Source organism: Centropristis striata, chromosome 5 (genome assembly GCF_030273125.1).
Source record: "Centropristis striata isolate RG_2023a ecotype Rhode Island chromosome 5, C.striata_1.0, whole genome shotgun sequence".
NCBI classification, from domain to species: Eukaryota; Metazoa; Chordata; class Actinopteri; order Perciformes; family Serranidae; genus Centropristis; species Centropristis striata.
In genome coordinates this window covers 5571590-5584601 of record NC_081521.1, presented here as the reverse complement: position 1 = coordinate 5584601, position 13012 = coordinate 5571590, and the positions used below count along the sequence as shown (strand labels likewise).

Here is a 13012-nt window from a genome sequence, read left to right as displayed (position 1 = left end):
ACGAAACGATGCAACAGCAAAACATTACGCTTATGTTCAAAATGAAATGCTTGTTCAAAGACTTTGTTTTGGACAAATACTTTATTGGTTGATGAATTTTACATCATGTTTTTATTTACTTATTTGTTCGTTTGTTTTGTCTCTGTTTCTTACCCTGTGTTTATTTTGGATCTGTTTTGGAATTGATGTTTGTCTGATTTTGTGTGTGTTTTTCTTTCTGTACCCCCCTGGCAAATACTGTATATATTGTAAATTGTTATTGTGAATAATAAAAAATAAAATAACATATATTTTTAAAAAAGCTTATGTTCAAAATTAACAACAACATGCTGCCTGATTGTATTCAGAAAAAGTTCAATCTAAGACAAAGCCATTACAATTTAAGAAGGGTGTGTATATTTATAAAGTTAAAAACCAGAACCAACACCAAATTGCGATGCACCACGGTAACAGCTCTTAATTCATGGAACAAATTTAACTTATTTTAAAAAGTACTTAAAAACAGGATGATTAATTTATATAAGTTAGAGTAATGAGTGGTGACACGTGCTATGCTGCTGCTATTTTTGTTTTGTTTTGTTCTGTATGTTTGATTGTCTTTTTTTCTTCTTTTTTTTAAGGAAGATGGAAGAAAGGAAGAAAAAGGGAAAGGAGAAGAGGAAGGAAGGTGAGGGGGAAGGAAGGGAAAGGAAAGGAAAGGGAAGAAAAAAATCAAGCAGATTCTCGCTTTTCTGACTGCTTATTTCTTTTATTAATAAATAACAGACTGTACATTTTTAATTTTTAAATTAACTTGAGTTGTAACAGGGTAGGCGTAATAAGCTATGCTTCAGCCTACGCCTTTTCGGTCCAAATGTCTATTATCAATTTTCTTTCTCTGTTTACTTATTGTTTACTTTTATCAATGTTTTTTTTTCTGGTTTGTTACTTCTCTTTTAATGAAATGTATTGACTGAAATAAATGGAAACTAAACGAAACGAAACATTGCAAAATACCATTTATTCAAATAGATTGATTATTGCAAAGCAAGTATAATAAGTTTTTGTCTTACAATTACAAAATCATACTCATTTACCAATGTGTAACATTCACATAATAAAACTGTGACTTTGCTGTGGGGGCAAAGTGATTAGGTTCAAATACATGTTATTAACATAAAAATGACTGCTGCAAAAACATAATACTAGTATCAAATATTTGGTTTTCCGAACTCATTTCTGCAATATAAGAGCAAAAAGGTTCAGGGAATACAATGTGATTAAGGTTTATAATGCGTCAGTAAGCAGTGGTTTTCTGTGCTGTCTGCATATCAAAGGCACATAAACATAAAAAAAACATTTGTAGTAGTTATTAAAAAGGTAAATTCCCTTTCTGAGTAATCTTGCAGATTGGAGGGATTTTGTCATTTCTATAACTGGTGGTGAGGTCATACATTAATTGCCTTTAACTCTTCATAATGACCCACATGTAGAGGAACTCACGATTAGACAGTAAACTTCCATGTAAAACGGACTTACTTAGATATCCAATGATTTGGAAAGCAATACAACTTTCATTCACAACAATTGCTATTACATTATACTGCAACAACAGGTAGCAGGATAGTTGTCCGCATTAACTTTGAACTCATTCCCGTAAACAAAGTAAATGTGTGATTTCCCTTTCCACGAGTAGGTCACCTTGGTGACGGGGATCAGCTCTATGGTTTGACGCTGCAGACAAAGGGAACAAATATGAGTTACACAAACACAAAATTATAGGCTTTGGTCACAAGTATTTTCTATTCTAATGTCTATTAACATTGACAAAATGTTTTTTTTTATAATAAATTGCAAGCTGTAAATAAAGTTGATGCACTACCTGTTGTAGGATGCGTGACGTCTGGGAGAACTTCCCCTGGTGTTCATTGACAAGGCGCTGTGCAGCATTCACAACTGTAGGGTCTGGGAAGCCCATCACTGGGTAGACCTGCACAAAGTAGACAGAAAAACATTAAAGTACCTGAGGAGGTTAAACTGCTTACAACATACAAGGCCTTCACAAAAAAAGTTGAAATTGTGGCTTTTCAACACCTACAGCTGCCAACACTAAAAGATAAGCCTGTTGTGTTGTTTTGGTGTTATGATAAAATGTTATGTTGTGATTTTGTATGTGATGTTGTATTTTTTCTTAATTGTATCGTAAGTGTTTTTATATGTATTTTGTATATTGTACGTGGTTTTTTTGTGTGTGTTTTTTTTGTTTTTTGTTTGTTTGTTTTTTGTTTCATAATTTCCTGCTTTTTTACATCATGGCCAGGGAACTACAGATGAAAACTAGCCTTCAGGCTAACTCTGGCTTTTTTAACCATGTACAATCATGTGTTTTATGAAATTGCACTGTCCCCTTTTAAATAAACTAATACTATAAAGGGGGATTTTTTTAAAGTAGTGTTGTATGAAGTACTTATCCATAGTCAGTGTATGACCTACAGAAGAACCACAAGTTTAAGGAAACAGGCAGGTGTACTGACATGGAAGCTAAGCAATCTACTTCTGTATTTTAGTACAGCACTTAAAAAATGCCTATCTTAGTTTAAGAGTATGCTTTATTAGTTATTATTTTGATTTTTTTTTACTGTTTAAGTGCTGAAACATTGTCACAATTTCAGTGACCAATTAATAATTGAAAGATCAGCACAGAACACAGGGCATGTTAAAACCATATAAACACAGTACACAGGCTTCAGAGTAACAGGAGTGTGATAGCTGATCTTCTCCATCAGTGTCAAAACAAGATGCACTCAACACACCGTCTGTCTCCTTTATTTTGTGGTTACTAGAATCCAAGCCACAGTTACTCAGAGTTAACCTCTTAAGGCGCAGCTGTAACATGAGCATGTGAGCTGTGTAGACCACTGAATCCATCAATATGTGACTGGAAGGCATGTTGTGTTGACAACCTGTTTGTGTAACTACAAGTATTCAGAACAGCATTCCCACTGACAAAGATACATTATTATCAGTGTCAGGCAACCTCCAGCTTCAATTTTTTTTTTTTTTTTTAAATGTATCTTATGCCCCCTGAAAAAGTGAGAAACAATGAGCCTCATTCACGAACCGTTCTTAAGAACAAATTTGTTCTTAAGTCCTACTTACGAAGATTTTACGAAGATTGTAGCATTCATGAATTTTTTTCTTATCCAGGATTTTTCTTAGGTAAGATCAAATCCTACGAACACTCAGGAGTCCTCTTAAGCACATTTCAGTGCCGACAACCTCCAGCTTCGATTTTTTTTTTTTTTTTTTTAAAGTAATCCTCCCATGTATCTTATGCCCCCTGAAAAAGTGAGAAACAATATTTTACCAGGTACTGAGAGTCCCTGAAAAGCTCCTTGCCGGACACCTTGCTGAGGTTTTCCACCTGCAGTCCACTTGATTGTTCCACAACGTAGTTGTCAGAGTTGTTGGTCCTGAAAACACGCACAATTAGAAGAAATCTAATTTAATTGAACAACTGTTATACGGTATGTAGAGGACTTTCAGATCATTAATAAAGATAAAAATAAAGTAAACGGCACCATTTCACAGTGAGGTTGATGTAAACCAGAAGCTGTTGTTTTCCACGGCAAGTGTCACATTGCTTTGCTCCTTGCCCATGACAGCGGGTGCAACTGTAAACAGAAGACTGCTTAGTAACTCTCAGCGTCTTTTAGGTGGAGCACAAACTGTACAGTTTATAAACTGCACTTTTACTTCATTGGAAATCAATGTAATGCGTGACATTTACTTTTCCCTCCCTCTGCCGCTGCAGTGGTGGCATCGATCCTCCCCATGGCGGTAACCAGATCCATTGCAGACCCAGCAAACTTTCTGGCAGGAGCATCAAAAAAGAAATCATTTCTTGCTAAAGGTCTTATAGTAAACTTTTTTTAAAAGAGGAAATATAGAAATTACTTACATTCCCAGCGCCGGCACAGTCTGTGCAAGGTTTTCGCCCCATTCCAACACAAGCATGGCAGGGCTGTATATAAAATGTTTTTCATCAGGAAAAATCTTTAACCACAATTACAGGAGCATTTTCTTCCTTAAACAAGAACAATATAATTTACCTTCATTGAAGATGTGTAGGGAACCTTTATAATCTGTTTGTTATCCACAAAGAAACTGGGTGCTTGAGCAGGAACATCCCAAGGACCTGGAGGCTGCTGGGCAAAGGCGTCCACTGGCTGGCCTGATCCAAATAAAACAACATACCATATAGTCAGTGAGCAGCAAGGTTATAATAGTTTTGGATTTTTCATTAGTTTCAGATTTAATTTTGTTGTGATTTTTTGTTTTCAAATTCAGTTGGTTTTAATACGTTTTTTCGAGTTAGTTTACTAGTTTTAATTAGTTTTTTTTTTAAATGCTTAGTTTTAGTTTAGTTTTTATTATTAGTTTTAGTGGTTAGTGTTTTTTTTGTAATGGGGTATTTGTTGGGTGCCAGATTCAAAAAAGTCACAATAAATGTTGCCTTTATTTCCTTTGTCTGATCCATCTCAGCCCCAATAAGTTTAAGTCATAAAACAAATAGATGAAATAGATTTCATATCAACCAAAAAGGTTTACTTATGAATAAAGTTGACAAAGATGGAAATTTTCACTATAATTTTAGTTAGCTTGAGTTAGTTTTGTAACCACAAAATACAATTTCAGTTGGTTATCATTTTTTAAAAACTCTTGTTTTTATTTTTTTATTTCAGATAACAAAAATGTTTTTTCAATTCTAGTTTTTGTTACTTCCTTAGTTTCCGTTAACTATAATAACCTTGGTGAGCAGTCACCCTAGATACATGACTGGTAGCAGAAAATAGAGAATTAAACTCATGTAACTAATAACCAAGGCAACAGTACTGTACCATTGTATGGCTCGTGACTCCACTCTGTAGATCTTGATTCAGTAAATGTTTCCAGACGGTACTGAAACAAAGCATGGGTGGAGAAAGCAAATAAGAAGAAGTTTTCCTGTGTTTATAAAAGGACTGAACATCTGAAACTGTGACATAAGCTACGGCTTCTGTTGAGTTTCCTGCCCTTCTTGCAGTTTTTCTAAACACATACACACACATGAAAAAGACGTCATTTTACCCTGTATGTGTTGAATGCATCCATGTTGGTGATCACACCATCCTTTGCTGGAGCTGAACTGTAGCAGCACTTGCTGGAGGCATACAGGGCAAACGCATCACGTGCAGTATCTTCGCTGATAGATGGGATGCTGTCAGCAGTGAGGGAAGGAGGTGAGAAGTAAATCATGCAGTTTAATCTCTTGAAAAAGTGAAGGAGCTTAGATTGCCTTAATCTTGCAACACATCTTTAAAATGTTTTGCAATACTCGAAGCAATCATGTCAAAAATAAGGAAATAGTTTTGCTTACTTCCATTGTGGTTGTTGAGGAGCCGGTTCCGGCTGAGGAACTGGGACAGAAGGCATTGGAGGGGGCAGAAATCCACCTACAGCACACAGTGAACATTTTTTAACTGTTTACTTTGTCTTCAAATCAATCATTCCTTGTGCTTGTTTACATAGTTTCCACTCAGTGGCCACTTCATTATGTATATAAGGACATTTCAGGGTGTGTGCAGCTTTTTAGGAGTAAATTCAAACACTTTAAGGACCAAACCAAACATTTCCACACTCTCAAATCTGAAATGTTACTATAAATGAGATTGTGGAAAAATAAAGTTTCCAAAATGAATGTTTACCCACTACAATCAACTTATATTGACCTAAATATATAGTTGATATATTTTGACAAAAACTGACTATTGCAAGAATGTGGAGTACATGTGTAGTACGAGATGGACTTAAATTGTAATTTGTGTACCTAATATATTACTCATGGCGTGAATATGACAGTATTGTGAAAGAGTCACGAGGTTGTCAGTTGGGGATAATTGGACTGAAAAGGAGTACGTGCAATATACTTTACCTCCTCCTCCTGCCACTGTTCCTTCATAGCCAGGCATGTTGTCAAACATGCCGGCCGGAGGAGCACTGGGGAGCGCGGACTCAGCTGAGGGTGGGGCAAACATTGCTGAAAGAAACCAGAAGAACCAGTTTAGTCTATTGAATGGCTGCGGACTTTTCACAGGTTAAAGCTCGTAAATTTTTAATGCATTAGACACACGACTAGCGTATAAAAAAATACCCTGGTAGAGACTATAATGTGCGCCACTTGATCTTTTCAGGAAATCCAGGTGAATTCTTTAAGTTTTAACGTGTTACTACACGACTACAAAGGAACACAGCGAAGTGAGAGAGAAACTTACCTTGCCCCTCCGCGTTATAATCCATTCTGAGATGTTTTCCGGCTACTTAAAGACTCACAAACTGGGTAAAGTCCTCTAACAAACACTAGAAGTTCTGCACAGGTAACAGCGCACGCGACTCCCGCAGCTAACCATGGATGTTTAAACACATAGGTAACGCGCGGTGACAGCTGCCTCAAATAAACTGTACGTAGAAAATGACGTCACGCTGGTGTGTGAGAGTGTGTGTGTGTGTGTGTGTGTGTGTGTGTGTGTGGGGTGGGAGGGGGGAGCGTGCAATTCTAACTCGATTAAATGTCTTTACACCTACACATATAACATACAAATGGCTTTAAAGTTCAATATCAAGATTGATTAGACCTTAGTTGATCTTACCTGGCGCTCCCGTTGCTGCTGCTGGTGCGTAACCGTGGTTGGTGAGTCCATAATTTGGGTTCTGGTGGCTGTGGAGTAACGGGAAACGAAAGTTAGGCAAGTGAGGTGGGGAAATAGTTCTGAAAAATACACAAAAAATAAGCGACGCTCACCCCAACACAGGCTGGTACTCCATATTTCAAAGCGCTGTCAAACAAACAAATGAGGAATTATGAGTATGCATCGAGGTGCACACACGGACAGTGTCTCTCACCAATAATCATCATGTGACAAAGAGCAGATCATTCACCTTTTATCACGCTCCACCCGATTCCTGAACACTTGACAGGCTGCAAAATTTTCTTCTTCCTGATTGTTAAAACACAATAAAAACACTTTTTTCGTATTTTTTGGTTCCGCTTGACGTCTAAAGCTAGGGTGGATTATTGATAATGTCGCTCTCAATAAGTTTATAAAAGAAAAGCCCACCCAAATCATTTCATGAATTCAGGAAGTGCGCAGAGTCAGACCAGTCAGACCCAGTAAACACGCAGATCAGCCTACACTGTAAAAAAAAGTGTCTGAAGATTATACGGTGAAAAACGGCTAAACCATGACAGTAAAAGACCGTAAAATGATAAATGAGTTAATTCAGTTTCAGTATTTCAGTAACAATGAAACGCAGTAACTGTATACATCTGCCAAAACAATTTTTTACTCTTTTTTTTGTTGTTGTTTTTTTGTGGGGGGACATTACTCCACTGTAAAAGACACAATAAAAATAAACTGTAATATAAATAGGCCATCACTGTAATTTTTGCATTTATTTTTTGTAAAAAATACCTTTTCTCACTGTTAAATGTAGGCCTATACTAAACACCATATCTCTAACAAAAATATACTGTAATATTTAATGGTAAAATCTTTAATTTATGCAGTATTTATAACGTATTTTCTTGTCAATTATATGGCAGAAAAGCGTTTCTTTTGATGGAAAAACTTTTTATTTTTTAAGGTAAAATATAATCTTAAAAAAGAAAAATGTGAAATCAAAAGTGCTTATGTCATTTTACCGTAATATTAAAAAAAAGTTGCACCAAATATCATAATTCAACACCCAGGAACACAACAGCAAACAGTACTGTGTAAAACCGTTTTACTAAATCGTTTTTTTAAATAAATAAGTGTAAATCATAGCGGAAAGTACTGTAGTTGTGTCGTTATGATAAAAGACTACGGTACCCATCAGCCTTTGCGACACGCACGGAAGTCCTTTTCTTTCCTTCCGCCGTTGCTGAAGTCCCTTTTGGATTTACATCGGCGGGTGAGTTGTTACAATCTATGTTCATCGGTGCAATTAATGGCGATTTTTGACTAATCTGCTACGTATTGTCAATCATAGACGCTCACTCTATATATGTTGGACGAAATTGACCATGTTATCATCGTTTATCGTATTTTATGAGTCGTTGTAGCTGCTTCTAAAAAGCCTGACCGGGTGCTAGCGCTCTGCCCGTGAAATGGGGTTGTGGTGTCCATTAAAGGCCCGCAGTACAGCGTGGCTTTCACATACGCGTTATTAAATAAGAACTCACATTATCCAACATTGTACATATGTCATTTATTCCTGTTTAGGTCATACTGTTAAAGCGGAATGGTTGGACGAGAGTAGCATAGCATGGCTAGCTAAACACTGACTGCACCGTAGAAGCTAGCCAGCAAGCTAACTGGCTCTGATCAACACGTTTAAGTTACCTTGAGGCTCACTTCACAGAAAAGTCGATTACTTGGCACAGTGTTGTTAGTCCATGCTCAGTTAGTTTTAGCTATTCATGTGGTAGGGCAACAGTTGCAGAAACACAAACATTTGCTATAAAATTCCTAGTAGCATGCTGTACTGTAATGCTGCATGTAGTCGTGCTACATTGGTTGTAACCATTTTTTTTTAACGTATAGTGTTTGTTTTTGTCTCCTCAGTCATCATGGCAGCCCTCAGGCCCCTCACAAAGCCCAAGATTGTCAAAAAGAGAACCAAGAAGTTCATTCGCCATCAATCTGACCGATATGTCAAGATTGCGGTAAGAGTCTGTGTGGCATAGACTGGGTCGGACCACTGCTTTTACTTGATGGGTGGACTTGCAAGTGATAAATAAATGAACGTCGTTTTCATATTTTCAACAGAAAAACTGGCGTAAGCCCAGAGGTATTGACAACAGGGTCCGCAGGCGGTTCAAGGGCCAGATGCTGATGCCAAACATTGGTTATGGTAGCAACAAGAAGACCAAGTACATGCTGCCCACTGGCTTCAAGAAGTTCCTGGTGCACAATGTCAAGGAGCTCGAGGTCCTGATGATGAGTAACAAGTAAGTTGTGTGTGCACATACTGTAAAAAGAAAATTATTGGTGTCAGGAATGCAAAAGGTATGTCGTATTTGCAGGGATTTTGCGATACCCGTGCAGACTTTTGCAGCCGCTTAAGTGTAATTGAGAGCAAATGCAAGCGTTTTTACTTGAGCTTTGATGGGAATATGAAATTCACATTTTAAAGCTTAAAGTGGAATGATTTACTTGTCTAACAAAGACATTTTTTCTGTAAGAGATGTTAGTCAAATGTCATTAATTGCCTTCAGCACCATTAAAGAAATTCCATTCACCTCCAGTAGACATAGTTGGTGGCAGAGAGCTGAAATACTTCAGTAATTGCATGTTTATACATGAGGAAAAGGTTGTGAACTGAACCATGATTGGCAGCAAGACTTGACTTGTATTAGTTTATTCTTTAACTATGTGTCATGTCAATTTGGGATTTTATTAATGGCTGAGTAATGCAATAAATGTTCTAGGCTTTGATCAGTTACATGGAAACATCCTTGAACATGTCAATAGACCACGTAAATTTAGCATTTGACACCTGAATGTTCTTCACAATTGTGGATTCTTGCTCAGCCTTTTGAAAAATATTAAAGCAGGTAGCATTCAAGCAAGGAGGAAGTCTTGATGTTTCAGTTTCCTTCAACAGCCTAATGATGACAATCCTGGTTGACAATTTGCACATAGTTTATCACGTCACATTGTTTAACCAGAAACCGATCTGAGTGGTAAGGGAGATGAGTTTCTAACCGCCTATCATTTGGATAGAAAGGCTTATGGCGGTCCTTGTATTTGGCACAATAAGCATATTTAATAATGAAGTTTCACCTTGAAGCTGTGGAAAGATGAACAGAATCTGCCTCATCTGCAGTGTCACAGATGCAACTGCTTCAAATTTAGGAACTTTATGTCCAGGGAACTCTCTCTGTAGCCCTTCTTGACTGTATAAAACCATGGATCTGGTGTCAATCACAACATTCATAGTTTTCTGAAAGCTTGGAAGCTGCTGAGAGTGTGAGGGTGTGTTTTTATCTTGTCAGTTTATTTTCAACCAAATCATATGAATAAGACCGTTGAGGAGAGGCGAGCAGATGGTGCTTACCACAATTTGGTTTTGAAGCTTGAGATGTCTGTCAAGTAATCAGCTCTCTAGCATTCACATCTCTTCAGTTAAGTGAAGGAGTGAGATTCTTTTGCCTTTTTCCATTTGATTGATCCCTGATTGTACTTTAATCTGTAGTTTAGATTGACTGAAATTAGACCTACAAAACTTAAATTTCAGAGATGAGGTTGAATTGATCTGGGTTTTTTTTAGACGTAACATTATTATGTAATAAGGCTAGGATTAGGTGGTATAATGGATGCTTGAGTTGGAGCAAAGGGTGGGGATGTATCATTTGATTTTTTTTTTTTAAGTCTTATTTGGAAAGTTTAGCAAGAGTGTTAAAGTAATAGACAATATTTTAATTGTAGGTACCAAACACACCGGGTAGACTCGGGGACATTTTCTATCTTATCAACTTTTTCTGTAGTTTTTCAGAATAAGTTGCTACTTTTGTAATTCGGCCTCTGTATGTGTTGAATGCTGAAGCTTTGTTGGACTTTATGAAGTGTGGATTTTTTTAATAAAACTGAAACGACGTCCACTGAAGTGACATTGGATTAAAACATTGACACAATTGCAGCCACAAACTGTCACCCTGACTTTGCAGTGAAAGCATCTTGTCATTAACAAATGACTTCCTCTCCCTCCGTAGGACTCACTGCGCTGAGATCGCCCACAACGTCTCATCCAAGAACAGGAAGGTCATTGTGGAGAGGGCAGCTCAGCTCGCCATCAAGATTACCAACCCCAACGCCAGGCTCAGGAGCGAGGAGAACGAATAAACTGGTTATTCACAATAAATGTTTAAAAATTGAATCTGGCTCATGGATCATTTTTCTGCACATTGTTTGCTTGTGTTGTTGTAGGGGTCTAGAAATGTTTACATGTGTGAATGTTAGTCAGGTTTTTTTTTTTGCTGCTGATCCCCATTTACACTAGTGTCAGTGGTGGAGGGAGATCTAATTTCAAAAAGGAAAATGTGTATTAGCAGGTGTTGCAGCAACTAAATGGGTAGTTCATTTGGTGCATGATACTTCAGAGATTAGAGCTATTTCTGTGTGGCGCACAGGGGCCAAAATAGTATGAAAATGCTCACACATGCATGAGTTGGCGTCTTCACCGATGGCTGCGGAGCTGGTTATATTCTCCCTTGGGTAAATGGGCTATTCTTCGCTTCCTTCCAGATGACTGAATGCTGAAACAGAACAAAAGGGGCAAAGATGCCCGAAGAAGAGTGTTGACCCATATTATGAATGGAGAAGGCCACATAACTTCATATAAACACTGTTTTCGTTCCAAGATGTAATCTGGGGTAGCTTTTAAAAGGGTTGCTAAGGTTTCCTGCTGTCAAAGAACATTCTGGACTCAATTCAGAGTCTTGTTTTTTTTTACACTTGCCATAATAACTTCAGGTTGCTTGGACAAGCAGCCTTGAAAAATCATAAGATATTTACATAAAGATTTTCCTGAGGGGAATTTCTGTTCAGAAGTTGCAGTACACAGTAGAAAAGAGTACAACAATAAACTATAAGAATAACCCATAACTCCATGACAATTTAAACACATGGAAGAATCAGTTAAAATGAGATGATCATCTGAGGGATCGTTTTTGCCCAATTAATACTCTTAAAAATTTAGCATGTATTACTTTAGTATTTTTACTAAATAAAGCCTCAACTTACTAAAGTAAAAGATAAGAGTACTTATACCTCTGTTCCAACGTGCTTTCTGTTTCCAAACTGATCATGAATGTTAAAATTGGTTGTCTGTTATAGATCAGAGGTTTTTTTATCTTATCTTGCCAAGAATCCCTTTGATGATGGAGAATAGACCCCCATGTGTATGGTATAATTTGACTTTGATATGCAAACAAACAAAACAAATGTATTAAATATATTTACAGATTCTAAATTGGCTAAATTATAGAATTTTTAGATTAGAATGTAATCAATGAGCTTTTATAAAAAAAATAGTTAACTATGAAGCATTTTGAAAATAAAACAATCATATTTAACCCATAAGAACCCATGGTGACACGCGTGTAACAAAAACTTTAAATGTTATAGAATCTCCCATATTCAGCTTTATGCTTCACCTTAACTCATTAAGTCGCTTAGCAAGACTGTGTGACTGTGACAAGAAGTGACTTCTCCAAAATATGTGTGTGACTGGAAACAGAAATGTGAAAAAGTAGCTAATTTCAAAAAGCTTATTTTTTGTTACGAGGCTAAGTTCAAACCCATTTATTGCATTAAACCTGTTTTGACCATATTTCCTGAACAAATTAATATAAAACAAGTAACAAAAATATCGCTGTGACGTATATGTCAGAAAAAGGCAAATTTGTGTCTCTGTAAGCAGAAAAAGGTGTCTAGTTTATTTATTATAAAATAAGAAATATCATAAACATAAATTCCATGAACGCCTAATGTAACGCTGATGTCACATCACAGATCTTTGACATTTTGGGGTATCATTTTTTTTTTTAAACATCAGAAATGTGTTCTATGTGGTCCACTTGGTCTGTGGTATATCCCCCATAATTTTCCTTTAAGGATAAATAGGTCTGGGTTCTTATGGGTTAAATGAATAAAACTTTTCAGGGACCACCTGGCACAGTAACACTGAGCCCACTCAGAGAATCACTGCTGTGAATAACATGCTAATGTTAAAATAGAGCACAATTAATAGACTTAACGTGGAGAAGTCTCCGCCTAGGTTTGGACTAGGAGTCAGTTTGGCAATATGTTTCTGCATGTTTAGACAAATCTGCAGGCGACACTCCGATGTAATGTCAATAGATTAAATAGGCTGTTATCATAAGGCTTTTCCATGAAATGGCCAGCTCTGACTGTATATTGTTTTGTGATGTTCAGAGCTGATTCCCTGC

At 36.9% G+C, this 13012-nt stretch overlaps 2 protein-coding genes across 3 annotated transcripts; one reads left to right on the top strand and one right to left on the bottom strand.

Annotated features, from left to right (window-relative positions):
• Positions 1 to 983: 983 nt before the first annotated feature.
• Positions 984 to 7197, bottom strand: ssuh2rs1 (ssu-2 homolog, related sequence 1). Of its 2 annotated transcripts, XM_059332516.1 has the most exons (14): positions 6958 to 7197; positions 6821 to 6854; positions 6669 to 6736; positions 5954 to 6058; positions 5399 to 5474; positions 5110 to 5239; positions 4881 to 4941; positions 4092 to 4213; positions 3941 to 4003; positions 3770 to 3852; positions 3561 to 3653; positions 3347 to 3452; positions 1862 to 1969; positions 984 to 1713 (listed from the first exon to the last, which is right to left on the bottom strand). In XM_059332516.1, exons 2-14 carry the CDS (start codon positions 6841 to 6843, stop codon positions 1573 to 1575), a joined length of 1179 nt encoding a protein of 392 aa, XP_059188499.1. In that variant the 5' UTR covers positions 6844 to 6854; positions 6958 to 7197; the 3' UTR covers positions 984 to 1572. The 2 variants fall into 2 exon arrangements, with proteins under 2 accessions (XP_059188499.1, XP_059188500.1); XM_059332517.1 differs by lacking the exons at positions 6669 to 6736; positions 6821 to 6854; positions 6958 to 7197 and adding an exon at positions 6294 to 6520.
• A 671-nt stretch (positions 7198 to 7868) lies between these two features.
• On the top strand, positions 7869 to 10938 carry rpl32 (ribosomal protein L32). Its single transcript, XM_059332518.1, has 4 exons — positions 7869 to 7971; positions 8625 to 8725; positions 8829 to 9010; positions 10775 to 10938. The coding sequence occupies exons 2-4, from the start codon at positions 8630 to 8632 to the stop codon at positions 10902 to 10904; spliced, it is 408 nt and encodes a 135-aa protein (XP_059188501.1). The 5' UTR covers positions 7869 to 7971; positions 8625 to 8629; the 3' UTR covers positions 10905 to 10938.
• Positions 10939 to 13012: the final 2074 nt, after the last annotated feature.